The sequence below is a fragment of the Propithecus coquereli genome, unplaced genomic scaffold, assembly GCF_000956105.1.
Source record: "Propithecus coquereli isolate 6110/MARCELLA unplaced genomic scaffold, Pcoq_1.0 Scaffold944, whole genome shotgun sequence".
Classification (NCBI taxonomy): domain Eukaryota; kingdom Metazoa; phylum Chordata; class Mammalia; order Primates; family Indriidae; genus Propithecus; species Propithecus coquereli.
Genome location: NW_012155774.1, coordinates 183,126 through 203,977, shown reverse-complemented (window position 1 = coordinate 203,977; position 20,852 = coordinate 183,126). Strand labels below are relative to the sequence as shown.

At 57.1% G+C, this 20,852-nt stretch overlaps 1 protein-coding gene across 1 annotated transcript; it reads right to left on the bottom strand.

The window, feature by feature from the left end:
• Positions 1 to 1,335: 1,335 nt before the first annotated feature.
• On the bottom strand, positions 1,336 to 11,445 carry TNNI1 (troponin I type 1 (skeletal, slow)). The gene is made up of 8 exons (XM_012664959.1): positions 11,395 to 11,445; positions 8,101 to 8,130; positions 7,414 to 7,417; positions 5,200 to 5,241; positions 4,515 to 4,646; positions 3,660 to 3,749; positions 2,500 to 2,676; positions 1,336 to 1,446 (listed from the first exon to the last, which is right to left on the bottom strand). Exons 2-8 carry the CDS (start codon positions 8,109 to 8,111, stop codon positions 1,339 to 1,341), a joined length of 564 nt encoding a protein of 187 aa, XP_012520413.1. The 5' UTR covers positions 8,112 to 8,130; positions 11,395 to 11,445; the 3' UTR covers positions 1,336 to 1,338.
• Positions 11,446 to 20,852: the final 9,407 nt, after the last annotated feature.

The following is a 20,852-nucleotide window of genomic DNA, read 5'->3' as shown; positions in this document are numbered from 1 at the left end:
TTCCCTCGCTTCCGAGCACTCACAGTCAGAGCTGCAGAAACAACCAGGACACTGGGTTTTTAATGGAGCGGCTGCGATGCCTGTGGACACTCTACATGCCATAGGAGCAGTGAAGGGCCTTGGCCTGGGGCTGGAGGAAGGGCGGCCTGCCTCCTCCTCCTCTGCTTGTTATACCACAAGGGGCTGGAGTCCCACCCTGCCGGGGCGAGGGCTTCGGACACTGCGTTTCTTCTCTCTCTTGCGTGCCCGTTGGATCCTAGTTCCAGAGGAGGGGCACCAGGCCGGAGGGCAGAGGTGGGGGTGGGGAGGGCTGCTCTGGACGTGGACGTGGCACAGGGAGGTGGGTGAGCCGGGCTGGAGGAAGCAGCACGAGTGGGAGCCCAGAGCGCAGTGCAGCAAGCTTGCCTGTAGGGACACAGAGGTGGAAGCCGTCAGCTCCCGGCGACCTGTGTGCAGTTTGCGGGCCCTTGACTTACCTACAGCACACGCGGCCCCAGGGCTTGTCACCCCCGCGCCCCTGGGCTGGATCATCAGCCAAGGGGCTCCCACAAAGCTCGTTCCCACCTCTATGCTTTTGTCACCCCATCAGCCGTCCCAACCCGCCCTTTCCTCTACCGACTGACGCTGGCCTGTCACCTCCTCAGAGAGCGCCTCCTCTCCGAGAAGCCCTCTGGGACTGGCTGTCCGGCAGACCCCGCACTATTGCACATTCTCCCAGCACTTCCACAGAGGGTTTCGTGTGGCCTGACTGTCCCGCATGGTCCACTTTCTCCAGCTACTTCCGCAGAGGGCGGGAAGTCTCACCTTCTCTGAACGGCAGCTCCCTGGGAGCAGGGACCGAGAGTGCCGGGTACTTGCAGGTGCACAAATTAAGGATATTGTCAGGAAGTATTTCAAATCACTTAGATTTCCAGAAAGTCAGAGCCAGAGGGACCCCAGGGATCATCCGATCCAGCAGTTCTCACACTCTGCGAGCATCAGGATCCCCGGGAGTGCCGGCCGCACCCCAGAGTCTCCAATTCAGGGAGTCTGGGGTGAGGGCCGGTCGTTTGCACCCCAGGTGCTGCAGATGCTGCTGGTCCCGGGACCATACCTGGAGAACCGCTGACCTGACACAAACCCCAATTTCACAGATGAAGGGAACAAAAGGGCCCCAAAGCAGAAACGACGGGCCCGAGGTGCCACGGGGCCGGAGCCGGGGCTGAGCCCAGGAGCGTGGACTCAGTGCCTTGTGCCCTGTCCCACACTGGGCACAACTCCAGCCCTCACCCCGGCGTCCCTGGTCATCCCTTCGACTCTGCTGGCCCCAGAGCAGAAGGAGCTGATCGCTGGGTACCTCTACTGTGAGGTCGGAGACTTGGCGGCATCAAACATCTTCTTGCGGCCTTCCATCCCGGACATGGCCTCCACGTTCTTCCTCCAGTCGCCCACCTCCACGGGCCGCTCCTGGGGGCAGGCCGCACACACGTCAGGACTTACCCGGCTGCCGGGGCGGCCAGGCCCCTCCGCTCAGGAGAAACTGGGTGGTAGAAGATCAGCTTCCTCGAAAAGACAGGAAATCCCAACACCACCCTTCCCCTAGGTGGTGAGGGCCTAGGACTCAGCCACACAGGTGGACACGGGCCAAGCTGAGGCGCCACAGGAAGGAGGAAGCATGTGGGTTGGGAGTTCTGGGTGACAGTGGCAGGGTTACGGGGCCAGTTTCCACCCCAGTGTACCGCAGCCCACCCTGGCCTCCACGGCCCCATGCCCCACTCCTGGTCTGATACTATGCAGCTCGAGGCCACCTCTTCCAAGAAGACTTCACCTACTAATTTGGCTCATTTTCCTTTTTTTTTTTTTGTAGAGATGGGGTCTTGCTATGTTGCCCAGGCTGGTCTCAAACTCCCAGCCTCATGTGATCCTCCTGCCTCAGCCTCCTAAAGTGCTGGGATCACAGGCGTGAGCCACCACGCCCAGCCTCGTTTTCCATTTGCTCAGCACACTACCTGGCTCATCTCCTCTCTTTACGAAGCTTCTTGGGCCAGAGACTACATTCCTGTCGTCACTGTTCCTTAAGGGCCTGTTAATTCTGAGCACATAGACTGTGAGTTCAGACAACTTTGGGTGATTTGCTGCTGAGTGGTTGAACTCAGTCCTCTAATTTCCGTGCTCGTCATGAAGCGCTGTCTGCTTTCCCTGCAGTGACAGGGGCAGCCATCTTCCCCATTACCCTAAATATCCACCTTCTTTTCACACTGGGTGCAAGATTTGTAATTTATTCCCGGGTCTGCCTTTCTTTGTGTCCCAGTTTCTCCTCCTCAGATTGGAGCAGCCTAAGGGAAGGGAGCAAGTCTACTTTCTTCCCACGCTGGTCTCCCAGAGAGTTCTAGAAGGTTCCGCCTGACAGGCTGCCTGGCCTCCAGCAGGAGCATTCCAGACTGCCTGAGGCTGTGTGAGGGGTTGACGGGGGAAGGCTGGTAGCACGGGGGTGGAAGGTTCTGAGGAGAGGGGCCTCACCTTCTCCGTGTCCTCCTTCTTCACAGACTTGAGGTTGGCCCTCAGATCCATGGACACCTTGTGCTTGGAGCCCAGCAGGGCCCGCAGCATGGCGTCAGCCGAGACGCGGACCCGACGCAGCGGCGGGCGCTTGAACTTCCCCCGGAGGTCCATGACCTTCAGCTTCAGGTCCTTAATCTGCGGTGCGAAGGGGCCCCGGGGCTCACTGCGGGGGGAGCGGCCGCAGGGCTCCCGCCCAAGTCCCCGGCCTCAAGGCTGGACCCTCTGGGGCTCGGACCCACCCATTCGTTTGCAAATAGCTTGTTGGCCAGTGGGACAAATGAACGAGGGACAAGTAGAGCCCACAGCCACCCCCGCGCCGGGGCCTGGAGTGAAGGGCGGCCACCGCGGTTTCCGTTAGGAGCGGGGCGCCTGCTCCTAGCTCGTCCCCGCAGTGAGCCTCAAAGCCGCTCCAGCCTCGGCCCAGCAGGTGGGTAAACCTGCAGGTTCTAGACCTCGGAGGGATTTCCAGGGTGTGGTCTCTGGGGAGAATTCTCGGGAGCTTGGTGGCCGCCCCATCATCATTCCTGGTGGGCAGAAGTGGGAGGCGGGAAGTGGCTTGTGCTCCCGCCCTACCCGCCCCCTGCAGCTGCCTGGACAGATGCCCAGAGGGAGCCCTGCGCTCCCGCGCTCTGCCCTGCCCCTCGGCAGCAGGGTCCGCGTGGAGCCAGTGCCCACCCCCCACGCTGAGGGAGCGCGGAGCACCAGTCCCAGGACCACCACTGCGTGACCTGGGCCAAGCTCTCGGCCGCCCTGCGCCTGTGTGTTCTGCTCTTCACTCTCGGGCGTGCAGGGAGGATCAAAGGATGCAGGGCGCACGAAAGCTCTTCCCAGAGGCAGGGCGTCGTGAACAGGCACGGGACTCGTTGTGGGGGTGAGTAAAGAGGGTGGCTGCCGTCAGGCCGGAGAGCCCGCGCGGCAGGTGGGGAGGAGGTCTGTGCTTTTCGTGTGTGCTTATCCTCCCTGGCCATCGCCAGCCCCACAGGGCCAGGGTGGGGACACCAAAGCTTCCTCTAAGTGGCCACCTCCCAGGCCCTGCGGAAGGAGGGGGCCTCCCATTGCCGCCATCCGTGCCCAGCCCGCCCCTCAGCCCTGCGGCCGTGCCCCGCCCTGGGACTCACCTCCCTGGTGTTGTGGAGGCATTTGGCCTCGATGTCGTAGCGCTCCTCATCCACCACCTCCACCTTGGCGTGCAGCTCCCGGCACAGGTCCTGAGTAGGCAGGGGGACCGCGCAGGCGTGGAGAGGAAGGGCAGAGCCGTGGGTCTCCTGCCTCCCTTTCTGCCTCCCGGCCTAGCGCCCTTGGCCCTGTCCCGGCCCCTTTGCCAGCCTGGGCTCTGGCAAGGAGCTGACAATCGCCTCCACGCTGGGGATCAGGACGGTGGCCATGCACAGGGGACAAACTCTCCTCTCCTTTGTGTATGCGCGAGTTTGCTTTAAAAATAGTTTTCTTATGATAAAAGGCATATAAGTTAATCGTAGCCCTTTTGAAAACTATGAATTAAAAGTAATAAAATAAAAATAACTAGTGTTGCTGCCACCTGCAGATAATTGGCGACATTTTTCTATGTTTCCTTCCAGTCTCTTTTCTTTGCAATCACTGGCATTTAAACAGCTACCAGTGTTCTAAAAACATCGAAGACCGAACTGGAGAGGAAGGATGGGCAAGTCTTTGGAGGAACGGAGCTTCCCAAGGCCTGGCCACCTCCGTGCTCCATGCCCCACACTGGCTGATGTGCAGCCGGGTCCCTGGCTCTCGGCCCGCCCCAGCAAGTCACCTCGTCCCTCTGAGGCTCACTTCCCACCCCGTGGGGTGGGATCTAGCATCGCCACCTCACAGGCAGCTGGGAAGAGGAAGTGAGACCCTGTAAGGGAAGAGCACCTTGTGAGTTGCAGAGCCTCAAGCCGGCTCCCACCTGCTGGTCCCCGGGGCCGCCCGCATGGAGCCCCCGGCCCAGCCCAGCCTGCAAGGCTCACCTGCAGGGCGCTGAGGGACAGGCCGCGCGTCTGCAGCGTGGGGATGCGCTCGGCCAGGTAACGTGACTTCTCAGCCTCGCGCTCCTCGTTCTCCTGCTCCCAGCACTCCTTGGCCTTGGCCAGCATCAGGCTCTGGACAGGACAAACCCACTGAGCCAGGGCTCAGGCCCTCGCGTGTCCCACCCGCATCAGGGAAGGAGGGGGCAGCCCCAGGCCGGGCCAGCTCTGAGACCGAGGCGCGGCGTGCAGGGGTGTGCGGTGGCCGTGGGCAGGAGACACCGAGTGACTGCACACGGCGTCCTCGGGCCCTGGAGCCATTTGTCCCTCACAGTCTTCCTCTTACCCACATTTTGTCTGTTTGGGCCCACAGAGCTCCAGAGAGAGAAACATGTACCAAAATAAAGCAAGTCCCTCTGCCCTCACTAGTAGCTTCCTACTCAAAAGCTGGTCCCCGCCTCCGCTCAGGACCCCAGGCGGGTGCCAGGGTCCATAGCTCGAGGGTCCCACCCACTGACCGCCTGAGCCTGGCGCTGGCTCCAGTGCTGGCCGGGCTCCCTCTGCCTCCTCCTCCTCCTCGCTCTGGCCTCCTTCCTTTTGCCCTCCCACGACCCCCACACCCCCGCAGGGTCTGCACTGCTGCCCCTCTGTCTCCACTGGACGTCCCCTGCATCCAGTCCCCCCTCACCTTCAGCAGGAGTTTGCGGGAGGCGGTGATCTTGGGTTTTCTCTGAGGGTGAGAAAGGGGAGACAGGTGGTGAGGTGGAACCTGCAGAACTGGATTTCTGGTCCAGGCCAAGACAAATGCCAGCTGGGGTTCGCCATCATTACCCAGAATCCTCTGCTCGCCTTAGGGTCCCTTAAAAGCTCATCTTGGGTTTAACCCCTCCAGTTCAGAGAACACTGCAGTCAGCTCCTTGACCTGGGGGCTGAAGCCCTCACTTCCCATTCTGGCTCTGCTGCTACCGGAATCCTGTGTGATTCTGTGTGATACTGTGTGGGCCACATGGCTCTATGGGCACCTCCTTCCTCCTCTGTAAATAAGGATGCTACTGCCCACCTTACTTCGTTCACAGAGTTATTACAGACAAAATGAGATCATGGATGTGCAAATCATTTGAAAAGCATGAAAGAAATGCATGTTTTAGTACTCTGGGAAGTAATATAGCGAGACCTTGATGATCTGTCATGCTGGAGAAATAAGCTATGCATTTCCGAAATAAATGAAGCATATCTATGTAGACCTCAACACTTTTTTAAATGTTGACACCGCCCAGATAAATCTTTGTAAGATATCAAAATGCTGTTTTCTCTTCTTATCAAAAATACTAGTTGGCCAGGCACGGTGGCTCACACCTGTAATCCTAGCACTCTGGGAGGCCGAGGCGGGAGGATCGCTTGAGCTCAGGAGTTACAGACCAGCCTGAGCAAGAGCGAGACCCCATTTCTACAAAAAAATAGAAAAATTAGCCAGATGTGGTGGCTTGAGCCTGCAGTCCCAGTTACTCAGGAGGCTGAGGCAAGAGGATCCCTTGAGCCCAGAAGTTTGAGGCTGCAGTGAGCTATGATGCCACTGCACTCTATGCAGGGTGACAGAGTGAGACCCTGTCTCAAAAAAAAAAAAATACTAGACATGTTCTTGCTGACTAGATATGTTCTAATAAGTCTTAGTAAGTCCTAGCCCCGTGGCAGTGGTCCCTCGGGGGTGGGGAAGGTGAGCAGGGCTGCTCGATCCCTAACTAACGACACTGCAATGCCTTCCAAGCACTCGTATCTCCTCTGGGCCATAGGGTGTCGCTTCTTGGTGCTGCTAGTGAACTCCCTTCCTGTTTCTAATGTGCTGGGAGCTGGGGGAGCACAGCTCTAGGTTGCTATTCTAGTGTGTAAAGTAGAAGTGGTCAGGCTCTGAGAGAGCAGTTTTCATGAGAGAAAACAAATGAGTTTTGGTACATGAAATGTGTGTGATTTCTAATGTGACGGTTCACGGTGGGTTGTCTGTCTTTTCCTCTCCTAAAGCCTAGATTTTTACTACATGTCAGATACGTGTTATTTCAAGAGAAATGGCCTGTTGCCATAGCCATTCCCACCATGGTTTACGCGCGATGATGACCCATGGCAAACGTTTTATTGCAGTCCTGATTCCCCACCACTTGGCGAGCTTATGGCCACGTTTGACCACCAGTCCGTGGGCACTCGCTTTAAGACGAGCCTCCGCAAAACTCAGAAACTCATATGACTGTTGAAAAATAGCATGTTCCATTCTCACTGAGAATCTCTCTACCAAATGTCCCCTCCGTTGGTGCTGCTAATTCCTACCTTGCCACCCCTGAACCCTCAGCCCTGTCCCTGCAGTCCCCATCCTGGTCTGTGCACCGGCTGTGTTCTCAGCAGCCTGAATAAATCTGGACTGCATAGAATGGCCAGGTTCAAGGTTATCGAAGACCTGGGAGGATCTGAGGACGTCTCTTTGCTCCTCCCTCAGTGTTCAGCCATCAGGGAGGACTAGGGTGGACTCACCCAGTGACGCTCCCCTTACCCTTCAAATGTGGCTTTGTCAGCTCGGTGAGGACCACGATGGTCCCCCCAGGACTGGACGAGCTGTCAAAGCAGGAGAGGGAGGACTTGTGCTCAGCAAGGGTGCAGAGTCACTCCCAGCTCTGCTGCAGTCCCAGCCCCAGGACCACCCTCCAGTGACACTGCGCACAGCAGCTGCAACTCCCTGGACTCCAGGAAGCCCCACAACCAGAATCTTCCGCCAAGGTTTCTATCTCCTGGGAAACTGCTCAGCCACTGAGCACCCCCCATCCCCAGGCCCCAACCCAAGCTCTCTCCTCTCTTCAGAGCTCCCCGCTCCTCTAGTCTGAAGGGTGAACTAGGACAGAGACACCCACATGTCACTCACCTCGCTGCAGGCATCCAGCACGGGCAAGAAGGGGGAAAGAGCAGAACACAGAGTGAGTGTGAGCAACGTGTATTCTACATGCACAGCAGAATCGTGCAGACCAGCTTGGGGGACGAGGGGGCAGGTGACAACAGTGTGTCCGAAAGAAATCAATCATCAGGCAGGGGGACCAGTTTGAGTGTTCCAGCAAAATACAATAAAAACCCAACAGCCCTTTGGGCTACTGGACGTTCTTGCTGGGAGGTACTGGTCATGGTGAGTTGGGCAGGAGTGGTGGAAGGTCAGGGAAGCCTCAAGGCAGGGTTCCAGTAACATGAAAGTGTCCATCCCTGGGCTTGTGGGTAAATTCCCAGAGCTTTGTACATCTGCTGGGCCAGTGTCAATCACGGCCCGGCACAGGCCGTTCGTCTCATCAGTGCAGACAGGCGAACTTGGAAGCACTGGCCAAAAAGGTCTTTCCAGGGCAACCAGGGGGTGGAAGTTCTGCTCAAAGGCTGGGGGGACACATGGAGACACTGGGGAAGCCATCAAGTGCTGGTCCAGGCACTCGGGACTGTCCCTGTTTTAGGATCGGTCTCCTGGGGAGCAGCTGCGGGGGCTGAACAAATGGTGCCTCAGCTACGGGGCTGAAGCCTGCAGCAAAGGGACTTGCCTCCCTGCAGCCCCAGAAGAGGCGAGACTACTTACACTTCCGGCATGGCGGCGGTGGGGTGGCACCTAGAGGGCACAGAGGAAGCACTGGTGAGGAAGAGCTGAAATTCTCGCCCGGCCCAGCCCCGCCTTGGGAGCCAGGAGCCCTGCCTGGGAGAGAGGGTGAGAGGGCAGGAAGAGGAAATCGGAGCGGATTCCAGCAAGTCAGGATGGCACAGGGACGTAGGGCAGGGATCAGCAGACGGCAGCCCACAAACCGATCTGGCCCCCAGCCCGCTTTTGCCTAAAGGGTTATAAAATAAAGAAGAAGATGGGACAGAAACCTTACGTGACCTGCAAAACCTAAAACATTTACCATTTGGCCCTTTCTGGTGGAGCTTCCCGACCCCCTGGGGAGCAGAGTGGAGTTCGTAGGAAGCATGTTTGGAAAGCGAGGGCAGAGCTCACTCCCGAGGGCCTTGACCGACAGGCTGTTTGGGCTTTATCCTGCGGATGAGGGGTGGGCACGGAAGGGCTCGGGGGAGGCCTGGAAGGGGAGTGGAGCGGAGCGCATGCTGGATACAGGCGGCCGCCGCAGGGCACGCGGAGGGCAGTGTGACCAGCACCCCTGGGCAGGGCAGCGGGCAGGCCCTGAGTGGAGGAGGTTACGCCAGGATGCAGGGCAAATCCTGTGTTCTACCCAGGTCTATGCGGACCCTCTTGGGGGGTTTTCCTCTCTGCAAAATGAAGGGTTAGATCCGTGGTTTTCCACTTCATGTTTAGCTCTTGAATCCTTTGTTTAAACCAAATCATAGGTGAAAACAAAACAAATTCAATCAATAAGAGCAAATGGCCGTGGCGGAAGGGGGTTACCGTAGAGTCCTGTGGTCCTCTGTGAGGACACTTGGCCATGAAGCGCGGTTGGAAGCCCCCTGACCTGGTGGTCCCTGGGGCCCAGGCCAAGGAGGGGGTCTGCAAAGCTACAGAGAGAGGTGTTCCCAAGCCAGGCCTGACCCACAATCTTGGCTGGGCACAGAGCATTCCACTGGGGGGGTCCAGGCGGGGGTTTATGCAAAAGCTCAGGGGAAGGAAGGAGCAATGGGGTGGGGGTGCCAGGCAGGACAGGACCCTGAGCTAGGCGGTGCAGTGAGGGGTGGGAGGGCCAGCGGGGGGGGGCGGGGGGTAGGCACGGAGCTCAAGGTCAGGAGTTTGTACTTGGTTCAGGAACCCGGTTCAGAGCAGGGAGGGCAGAATCTAAAGCTCCTACCAATAATTTTACCCGGAGCCACCCCTTCCGCTGCCCTCATCTCTCCTTTCCCTTCGTGCCTATGAAGCATCCTCCCGGCCCCAGTGAGCAGGGCTTTGGCCACCTCTCCTGCGTCTCCCGCCTGTCACAAAGCCTTCTGGGTTCCCACCTCTGCCTCTGCCGCCCAGGAGAGTGGGGGCGGGGGCGGCAGGTGTCGGAGGCGGAGGAGCAGGAGGAGGGTGTGACCCCAGAGTCTCAGCTGTTAGCCAGGGCACCGTCCACAAATTCCTGAGATGCTCGGCTGCAATTAGACTGTATGAGGCAGCTGCTTATTCTGAGGGCTCCGCTTCCCCAGAGACACTGAGGAAGCCCTAAAGAAACACTAGCTGATGGAGAGCCACCCCCAGGCCTGTGTGTCCACATCAGCCTCCAGGAATGCCCGTCTCCAGAGGGCACGGGGTCTCAGCCAAGCAGGTCTCGTGTCTGTCTCCCTGGGATGTGCCTCGTCCTTGGTGGGCATCGGGCCATGGTTATGCCTCCTCCTGTCCCTCAGAGAGCCCACTGTCACCAGTGTGGGGCCGCATCCGCAGAGGCCAGTCTACGCTCCTGCCAAGCTCCAGGGCCTGCCCAGCCTGCCCCACTGACAAATGCCAGACCAAGGGGTCCCACGCCAGGCGAGAGGCCCCAGCCTGTGCTCTGACACCCACCAGACGGGACCCTTGACAGGTCCTGTGGAAGCCAAGCAGGGACCTGATAAGAAGTCAGGATATAGATAGCAGCCAACGAGGCCCGGAGGGCCCAGATTCTGTGTCCCCGACAGGGAGCAAGCAAGGAGATAATTAGAAAATCCACAACTGCAGGGAGGGAGCGAAGAATCTCTGTTGGCTCAGAGCTGGGCTTTCCCTCCCCTGAGGCTCTGCAGGGTGGAAAGGACGGTCCACTAGACTATGAGACTGAGATTGCGTATAAATATGTATGTGAGTGGCGTGTGAGAGAACGTGTGTGTGCAGGGAAGGAACGGATCTCTCCGCACGCCTAATAATCAAGGGTACAGTTATCTAGTTAGGCTCGTGTTCTTCTCCCTGCTCCCCACCCCGTGACCTTGGACCCCAGCTCAAGGGCATCCCTGTCCTCCTTGACTGTCAGCAAAGCTATGCTCCCAAGCCTGCGGCTGTGGGCTGTCTACCACACACCACACCCCATCTGGAGAACGGCATAGCCCGATCTCAGAACCACCGTGGGACTGAGACTCCCAAACCTGGTGGCAGCTGCTACCTTTCGCCCCCCCGTCCCCAGTCAGAGCCACCAGCACCCTCCCCACCCGCAGCCACGGATCACACTGTAGATGTCGCCCCAGCTTGGGCGTTACAGGCTCTCGTGCTGCAATCCAAAATGCTGCCTCCCCTGAGGGGACCCCCAACAACTGCTTCTACTCCTCAGAGCCGGGAGTGGTCAAAGGGGTTGGCCCCGGACCAAGCCGAGCTGGCAGTCTGCCCTCCCCTGCTCTTGTCCTACCGTGCAGATGGGTGAGCACAGGGAGCCAGGAATGTCCCCCAAAGACAAAGAACAAGGAAGCAAGATGGTTTCCCTGGTCAGCGGGGTGCTCTGGTCCTGTCGTCTAGGCTCCCCGAGGGTCCTGCCTGCCAGAGCGCCTTCCTTCTCCTCTGCTGCGGGCATCGCTCGTTCTGATTCCTCACCCGGCTCTTCTTAAACTTCCAAAGGCAGCCCCTGCCCCGCTCTCCGATCCCCAGTGCTGCCCTTTCCCTTGGGCTCTCCCCCCACCACCTGCTGGGCATCCAGTGTGAAAACATGATCAGTAGGCTCTGCCCTGGGGCTCCTGGTGGAGAATTCTGCTCCTGGCTCACAGCCTCCAAATGGCCAGGAAAAGTTTTCACCTCTCATAATGGTTTTGCAGAAGGAAAGATACCATTCTGTGGGACAAAACGCCGTGGGGACAGTTTAGGACTGTTCTACAGACATCGATTGCACAGGCAAGAAGTGTCTCCTTCAACCTCCAAGACCTCGCTTTCTCTTTAAAAGCAAAAGCCCCAGGCTCTCTGCCTGGGTTCAACCTAGGTCCCATGTCCTGGGCTGCAGACACTTACCTTGCTCGGTCCTTGTGGAGCTGGGCTGCCTGTGCCTCGCTGCAGGCTGCGGACTGTGAGGGGCAGAGCCGGGGGGAGGCTATGAAAACTGTGGCCAGCAGCAACTGGCCGCTAAAAATAGAACAGACCCGCTGCCCCCTCCCCCTGCCCCTCCTCCCACCACCCGCTCCCACCGCACACCCCCCGCAGGGCAGATGTGCACAGCCATGTACACACAGGAGCACACACCGAGACTGTGCACCCAGAGGCCACCAACTTAGTGAAACCAGCACCCACCTAGGGAGACGCGAGCCACAGAATGGGAGAGATGGAGCAGCCAGACCAGACCTGCCCCTCTGGAGGGGACAGAGGTGGGACTGTGGAGAGGGAGAGCAGGGGCCACGTGAGGGGCACCAGGAGGCCTAGAGGGGCCAGCAGTGGCTGGGGGAAGGGGACTGTCGTGCTGACACTGTGTTGCTTACAAGGAAATGTGGGAACCAGGCCCCTGAGCCCACGCTGCAAAAGCCTAAGAGGGCGAAGCTCTCAGTGTCAGGGATTCTTCGTGGCTCTGGCGCACATGGGATAGGAGGACGCCTGGGCGTGGGGAGGGGCGCAAACAGTGTTGCAAGAAGACTCCAGTGAGTGTTCCTGGGACCGGGCTGAAGGCAGCAGCGGCAGGGCCCACCTGTGTTCTCGTGGAGGTCCGAGGGTCTGCAGATGCTCTGTGTCCCCTCCATGCGGGCTTCCTGGAATCTAGGTTTCCCGGGTTCCATACGGCTCCCGAGTCCCATGCCTGGAACTCAGAGAGACTAACTCACCTCTCCCCTGCCCTAACCTTGGTCTTGGCCAGAAGCCGACAGATCCTGGGAGACTGGTGCCGCAGGGGCTGCACCTGTTCACTGGGTATTTTTAGGATGGTTGATGAACACATAATACCCAATCTATAGTCAGAGAAAGACAATGCCTGCTATGTTAATCCCGCGGCTATTATAGTCGGTCCTCTCATGGGCCAGCATCCCAGGCTGGGGCAGGACGAGCAGGACACTGACCCCTCTAGGAGTTCACAGAGAGGCCTTGCAAGCAGCAGGAGGCTAGGGAGCCCCAGCCATGTCCCCCGTTTGCAGAGGGAGAGAGTTAGTGGGCAGGGGTGCACTCAGATGCCTGACAGGTTTCTCTACTTCTGTCCTCCTCCGGTCAACTGTAAGAAGTGACCATGGGGAAAGGACAGGTGGGGGAGTTATGAGAGCCGGGGGCATAAGATTCCAAGTGGAGGGGCTGGAATGGAAATTAAAGGCAGGCACCAGCCAAAAGGAGCAGCTAGGAATCACAAGAAGAATCCGGGGGCTTGAAGGATGTGTCTACTGGAGTTTGTCGCGTTGGCTTATTATGCACTTATAATTTATGCAATAACCTTCTTACGAGACCTTGATATACTCAATAAATGAATTGTCTGCTCTAATTATTGAAGAGGAAAAATAAAGGGAACAGACTGACAGACAGAAGAGCAAAGGAGAGTCAAGACAAGCCTAGGAAGGGGGTGACCACATGTCCACAGCCCCCCACCCAGTGCACCCTCCCCTCTGCTGGAACCAGGAAGAATCGTGGACTCTGAGGGTCTTGGGACATTATTCATCCTCTGCCTCTGTTGGGCAGAATGGGGCCAGGACCCCTCGTGCCAGGTGCCAGGGTCCCGACTCCATCCCCCCCATCCCTCCACACCGGCTGGAGGTGCCCAGCCTCCAGCTGCCTCCCCCAGATCCACCCTGACCTGCAGGCCCAGCTCACGCACCGACTTCTCTGGGGTCTCTCTCCTGCTGTCCGCTCCAAGGTGGCCTTCAAAAACGAGACTGTCCTGCCCGTTGTCCTTGCACCTGCCCAGACTTCCCTCATGTGTGCAGCAGGCGCAGAGGCTGCTCTCCGGCGGGAGGCCGCCCACACGGGCTGGAGGTCTCAGCCCTGCAGCCCCACGTGCTGCCCAGCTGAGTGTGCCTCTGCAGCCAGTCTCCTACCCTCCTTGCCCCCTGGAAAGGTCACCCTCTTCCCCATGCACATCTGCCCAGGGGCCAGGTCACCCGCTTCCCATTGTGCCCACAGAGCAGGGGCGGCTGTCCCAGAGCCATGAGGCTCTGTCTGGCACGGGTGCTCACTGGCCAGGGAGGACCCTCCCCAGACACAGAGCCAGAAACAGTGCCCTCGGCCCAGGGAGCCCCAGGCAGCACTCTCTGTGGCGGGCTGAGCAGCGGCCCCCAAAGGCGCTGCCTAAAGAAAATGTGAATATGTCACCTTATATGGCAAAGGGACTGTGCAGGTGTGATTAAATTAAGGAGCTTGAGATGGGGGGGCGCCCGGTCTAATCACAGGGTCCTCATAAGACTGGGTGAGGCGTGAGGCCCAGGGGTGGCAGAAGACATAGTGAAGGACGCGGAGTCAGCGGGGAGAAGATGCCACGCTTCTGGCCTTGAAGATGGAGGGGACCACGAGCCGGGGGTGCAGGCAGCCTCTAGGAGCTGGAAAGGCAAGGACCCGGCTTCTCCCCTAGAGCCCCCAGCGGGAAGCAGACCTGCCAACACCCTGCCTTGCAACTCAGTGGCACTGATTTCGGACTCCTGCCCTCCAGAACTGTAAGATAATAAATTTGTATCGTTTTGAATCACTGTGGTGATTTGTTATAGCAGCAATAAGAAACCAATATGCTTTCCGCACCCTGCTGGGCCCTGCGACTTCATGGTTTGGGCTGTGCCTGGGACCAGTCAGGAAAACGGCGAGCTCAGGAGGCTCAGCGGGAAGAACCAGCCCAGGCCGAGCATCCTCGGGGCAAGGCGGCCCTGAGCAGAGCCTCGCACCTCTCCGGCTGGAATCCCGTCCTGAGGCCTGGCCTTCCCGAAAGCCAGCCCAGTCTTGCTCAGAGCATCGCAGACGTCAGAGCAGGAAGATCATCCAGTCCAATCAGTGTGTCCCTGAGGAAACCAAGGCCCCAAGAGAAGAAGCCACATGGTGAGTGGGTCAGGTCTCCCAGCTCCCAGCCCAGGGCTTCCGGGACACCGCCCCTAAAGCAGAGACAAACTCCTAACCTTAGCTTTAGCCCGATTCTACTCCTAGCACCATCCCTCCTTTTAACCCTCAATCATCCTCGTCCCTGCCTTTAACCCCTTCGGAGACTCCAGTGGCCCTTGGGTGCCCTTTGTGTGATGTGGACAACAGCGCCCCCTCCAGGCGGGTGCAGCCCCACAGGTCAATGGCTTCTCCAGCCAAGTGCGGGATGCACCTCAGCCCCCGCGCCTGGCATGGTCAGGTGTTCCCATGAGATGCACAATCCACACAGCTGCACTGGGCGGCCCTGGCCCTCATCTACTAGAATCTTCACCTTGCTCTCTGTTCTCTTCTCTTCTTAGGTTTACTGAAGCAGCCACTTGCTCTCTTTTAATCCATTTTGCACACAGCATGCGAAGTGCGAGGTCGGCGCCCTCTCAGATCTTCTGTGACTGTCCCGCTCTCGATGGAGAACTGACGGGAGGACCGCCTGGGGAGAAGGAACACAGGCGACAGTGGCCACACCTGGCGAGGCAGCCGCGCAGCCAGGACGGAGGGGGAAGGAGAGGGCCTGGAGGGATTTCCAGCCTCTGTTCTCACTGGCGTCCCGTGTCACCCTCGTCCCTCCCGGGGCTTGGGAGGCCACAGGGTGAGGGAAGGAAGGGTCTGGCCAGAGGAGCTAAGCCTTGTAAGGCCTGTCACCTCAGTGGCCGACACCTGTCAGCCCTGGCTGCCCTGGCATGGTTGGGAAGCAGAGGAGCCCAAATTAGCAAGTGACAGGCACAGCCCAGCAGCCCCTCCCAGCACAGGCCCCCCCACCCCTCAGGTGCCACCCTCAGTGACACCAGCCCCAGTCCCTCCCCACGTCTCCACCCACTCCCACCTCAAGCCCCAGTTGTTCCGGGCCAGGTGTCCTTTGCTGAGTTCTGAGCAGGGCGGGGCCGGGGCCTGAGCAGCCTAGAGCAGAAGGAACAAAGGATCCGAAAGGTGGTCACCCTCAAATTTTCTGCCACAAACCAGCCTCACCAAAGGCCTGTGGCATTAGAGACACAGCATGGCACGGTGAGTCGACACACAGTTTAGAAGCAGACAGCTCTGCCACTCACGAGGAACACTCGCTAGTTCCACAAAGCAATTGCCCTTCGAGCCTCCACTTCCTCATCTGTAAAGTGGGGATGAAAGAGTGGCAGAGGGCTGCCGTGGCCCCCAGTGAGGTGCTGTGTATAAGGGCCTCGCAAACGTCCGGCACCAGGCAAATGCTCGCAGCACCAGCTGAGGTGGGCAGTTATTAACCCCGTCTTACCCGTGAGGACACAGGGACTCGCATGGTTAGGCCACTCCCTGAAGGCCCGTAGCAAGGAAGGGCTCAGTGAGAGCTGTGCCCGTAACCAGCCCTGCGTCTGGCACATAGCAGGTGTTCTATGAACAGGGGCCGTCGTCACTACTGGAATGTTCTCTTCCTCAGCTGGCACTGTGGTTTCCACCGGGAATTTGGAACGGACCAGCCTTGGAGCCCAAAGCTCCATCTAATTCATTCCGACATCAAAAATGCTAACATGCTTTGAATTACTGATTCTGAATGTGCCTCACTGTAAGAGGTTTGGCTGTGCAGCAGCACATGGGATCAGCCACCGTTTTCAGCACCGAGGCACGGTGAGGAGGCGCTTCTCCCCCTGCAGGGGGACTGGGGAAGCCAAGGAGGGGGGAGCGTGAGGCCCGTGAGTCTCAGCAGGTTCCAGTGCTGGGTGGGTGGGGCTCTGTATTTGCATTTCTCACACTCCCTCTGCACCCCCCACTCCCCTCCCCTCCCCCTGACTCCTCCCACACCCCCACCCCCTGCACACCATCAGTTCAATGGGGGAGGGGAGCCCAAGGCCAGCCCCATTCCCACCCCAGGCTCTCTGTGCTGCCACTGAGCCCCCACGCCCTCAGCCTGGGGCCAGCAGTGCCTTGGCAGGTCCCCGCCAAACAGGCTGCCTCTCCAGAAATCCCCAGAATAAGCAGGTAGGGTTTGGGACTGACCCCGTGTGGCCCAGAAGGGGGTGATATGGAGGACGGAGGTGGAGAGTGAGCTAGTAGATTGGGTGTGGACCCCCACCCTAGAAATAAATTCTTCCCAAACTGGCATGTGAGCAATTAGCAAGCCTGGGAACCAGGAGACAGGGCACCGCGCTCTCCCAGTCCCACCTCACCCTACCCGCGGCCCCCACCCCGGGCACCCTCCGCACTGTGGCTCCAGCCCCCAGGCCTCTCTTGTCCAACCCCAGCCTGCCCTGCACCCCCGCCCTGGCCGCGGGAGCCTATTTACTGCCCCCCAGCCCAGACTCGGTGGGTTGTCTGGCTTCTGCACCTTTGAGCTTGCAGGTTTCCAGGGCAGAAATGTCACTCCCTTCCCTTCTCCCGGGTTGGTGCGGCCCTTCCTTCCAGCCCTCTCCTGGAAGCCTTCCCTCACTGCCCCAAGCCCAGATCCCACCTGCTCTCCCGCACAAGACTGTCTGTGCAGCTCACTTGCTTCGAGGCATTGCAACACCTGTCTTTCGGGTGCACAGCTCTGCCTTCCCTCTGAGAAGCTGTCTCCAGGGGCAGGTGATGGGGCTGCTGCTCTGTGTCCCCACAGGACTCAGCGTGGTGTGCAGCAGAACGCGCCCGGCTGGCCCAGTGGTTTCAAACTATGGTGCCTCAGAGCCCCGGGAGGGCACGTTGAAACACAGACTCTGAGCCCACTCCCCAGAGTTTCTGATTCGGCAGGTCTGGGCTGCAGACCAGAAATTTGCATTTCTAACAAGTTCTCAGGTGCTGCTGGTCTGGGGACCACACTTTAAGAACCAGTTACAGGCCCCTTCTGGGCAGACGCAGCACTTCAGGCAAAAGGCTGGGCCTCAGCCTGTGCTCACCCTCGAGTTGGGCCCACGCAGCCAGCCGCTTGCTGCCCTGGCCCTGGCCCATGTGCCGTTCTGCCCACCCCACCGGGCTCCAGACCCAGAGACTCAGGAGCGCCCCCAAGCACCCCACTAGCCAGTCATTCGTGTACTCATTGACCTGCACCTGCGGAGGCCCCTGTGTCCCAGGCACCACCCAGGCCCTGGGGATACAGTTGTGAACCTCACACCCTGTCCCCTGCCCTCTGCGGGCCTCGTGGTGGTCTTGGGCACCCGGACACAGCCCCTTGCCTTTCCTCATCCCTGTCACGGCTCTCACTACTCCTTCTTCCCACGCAGCAGGCGGCGAGGAACAGAAATCATCTGCTTCTTTGTCAGAGGGAGGAACTTGGTTCCAGGACTAAGAGGGGAGAGTGAGTCAGTGGGGACAGTATCCCAGCCTGCCTGGGCCTGCTGGAGTGCACAGCTGCCTGGTCAGCACCCTGGCTCAGGTGTCTGTGAGCCCCTCCTCACTCGTGGGCCCGGGCCCGACCTGACCCCACGCCTCCCCGCCCCGCCTCCCCGCCTGGCTTCCCTTCTGTTCTCCATGTCGCACGAAGGCACAGACACTCATTGACCTTGGATGTAGGTGATAAACAGCTCTCCCCTCCAACAATGTGCTCAGACATACAAAGAAACAACAGCCGGGCAGCTGGGCCTTTGTTGATGTTAAACTTAGCCCCTGGAAGGTCACCATGAACTAAGACCACCCCCTCCCCCTCCTCCCTGCCCACTCCCCGCTGCCATTCTTCTCCAAAACCCTCACCTCCACAGACGCCAGCCGTCTTCCCTCACCCACCCACACTCCTGCCCCTCGTCACGGCAATTTTGCGGGCGGCTTGGGGAGGAACTGACAGGGGAGGGGCCTTCTCGGTCAGCGGGTCTGGTGAAGCTCCTTCCAGACCCCAGCCGTTTGGGAGAACCGCTCCAAACTCCGAGGCTGCTCTGAACCTCCTTCTGCGGGAAGGGCTTCTGCGGGGTGGAGGGGAGGGGAAGCTGCTACACTCCGGTCTGTGCAAGAAAGAGAAGGCCCCCTTCGCTGCCCTCCACAGGCACCTTCCAGCCACACGGCTCATCCTTCCCCCCTTGTCAGAGGGCTCCGCTCCAGGAGAACGGAAGACACCCAGCCCTGCCCTCCAGGTGCTCGTGTCGGTCACGGGAAACAGGTGCGTAGACGCATAACTGCACTGGGAGTGGTAACTGCTGGAGCAGGGGTAGGAAACCAAACAGGGGGGTCGGGGACTGGGATGAGATTAATTCCCCCAGCCGAAGCGGGAGATGGAGCTGGTGTCGGGCCTCGTAAGGCGGACCCATCTCCTCTCCATCAGGAACCACCCTGTGCTTGTCTGTGCTAAGGCTTCTCAAAGTGTGGCCACCTGCTCCTGGGAGTGCATTATTCGTCTGTTGCATCGGGTTGGCATTTGTGCTGATGGTGAAAGCAATGGCGGGTGAAACTGCTGGTGCCTTATTCTTTCCTGCCATACACTTTGTGGGGAAAAAAAAAATCCGGTTTACTTACAAGTGTCCTTGATGAAGAAGGAAAAAGTTAATTGTATTAAATCAAATATGGTTTAGCATACACGGAGCAGTTCCGCTGTATACCAAGGTTTCACGGAACACAGCATTTCTAGCGTTCTTCCATCATGGTATGTCATTTTTACTTGAAACGACAACTGATGGAAAAACTATTGTTATGGGAGGCGGAGGAGGGGATGGTAAATTCACACCTAACCGGTACAATGCACGGTACAATGCAGGCTGTCTGGGAGGAGGGCTCTCATATAACTCTGACTCAAACTGCACAAAAGCAAATTATGTCACCAAAATGTGTGTATCCCTGTAATATTCTGAAATTTAAAAAAAGAAAACTTTTTTTTGTTCGGCTTTGATTTTTGGCGGTTTTTTTTTCAAAATGAACAAAGTAAGCCTGTAACTTTGTTTTTCAAGAAAAACAGCTGAGAGTATTTGTTGCCAATTATAAAATTTAAGCTTTCAAGCGAAAATTTGGTATCTTGGAAAAAGTTCTATCTGCCATTGTGAGCGTGACAGTGCAAGATAAACCAATGCAATTTAATGTAACAGGGTATGAAAACATCACTGATAGGTTTCAGATTATACATTGTAGCTAATCTTTAAGAAACTCCCACTTGTTGAGTTTTGATGTAGTACCCAAGAAGAATATCCATAATTCTCTAAAAACTCTATTAAAATACTTCTCTCATTTCTGACTACATACCTGTGTAAGACTGGATACTTTCGTACATTTCAACCAAAACATTGCAACAAATTGAATGCAGAAGCAGATACAAGAATACAGCTGTCTTCTATTAAGCCAGACATTAAAAGGATTTGTAAAAATGCAAAACAAAGCCACTCTTTTCACTAGGTCTTTTTGCTTTGCAATTTTATTACAAAACATTTTATAATATAAAATACAAAATAAATATATTTTATTTATAATAAATAATATTTTATTTATTTATAACATAATATATTAAGTTAACATGTAAGATGGACTTATAATTATTAAATTAATTAATAAATATTTTAAACTTTCTCAGTTTTAGTTTCTGATGTGGAAAATATTGATATAACTGACCTTCCAGGTCTATGGGGTCAATAAAGGTTATAATGGGGTCCTGAGCCCAAAAAGTTTGAGAACCACCATTCTATGCTTTTAGTAGATTATTATCCTGATTCACATTACCATCTATAAAATAAAGTAAAAAGATGAAATAATGAAGAAAAATAAAGTATGATTTTTAATTCTGTCCTAGTAACAGTAATCAATCAAGACATTTTTAATATTCAAGTTACTGAGTGTGCGATTGGCCATGGCTAGTGAGCGCTGAGGATTTTGTGGTTTCATAAAATGTCCCTAAGGTACTGCATGAAACAGTTTGATTGCAAAACTGTGATTTTTGTTTCAGTCCTTCTCTGTGTGTGTCTGTGCAAGGAAACCCCGGCATTGACAGACCTACCCTAGGAGCTGAATTTCTACTCCTGCGAGGAAGAGATGAAGTTTTTCTTCTTGCCACCAGTGGGAGCATCGGTGGGCACCTGTGGGGGGCGGGGGTGTGTATAAGAGTGAGAGAGACAGAGACAGGGAGAGAGAGACAGAGAGAGACAGAGAGAGAGACAGAGACACAGCAAGAGAGTATGTGGGTGACCTGTTTGTGAACCACTATGTGTGTGAGACTGCCTGTGTGTGAAAACCTGAGCGCCTGATCATGTGTGAATGTCGCCTGATCATGTGTGAATGTCCTGTCCCCACCCCGACCTCTCCCCCTCCCCCAGCCCAGGCGACAGACAATCAAAAGTGTCCCCAGTCCCGGCCCTTGTTCATCACCCGCTAACCTTCCCTGCGCTCCTTGTTCACCAGGAGTCTGGGCCCGTTCCAGGGCTAAAGCTTGGAGAGCAACAAATACTAAGTATCTAACAGAAGCATTTTGCGATGCAGTTACAGTAACCCCAACCAGGAGCTTGGAAAATGTGTCTTCCCTCAAGTGAGTTCTCCCCACGGTCCAGGAA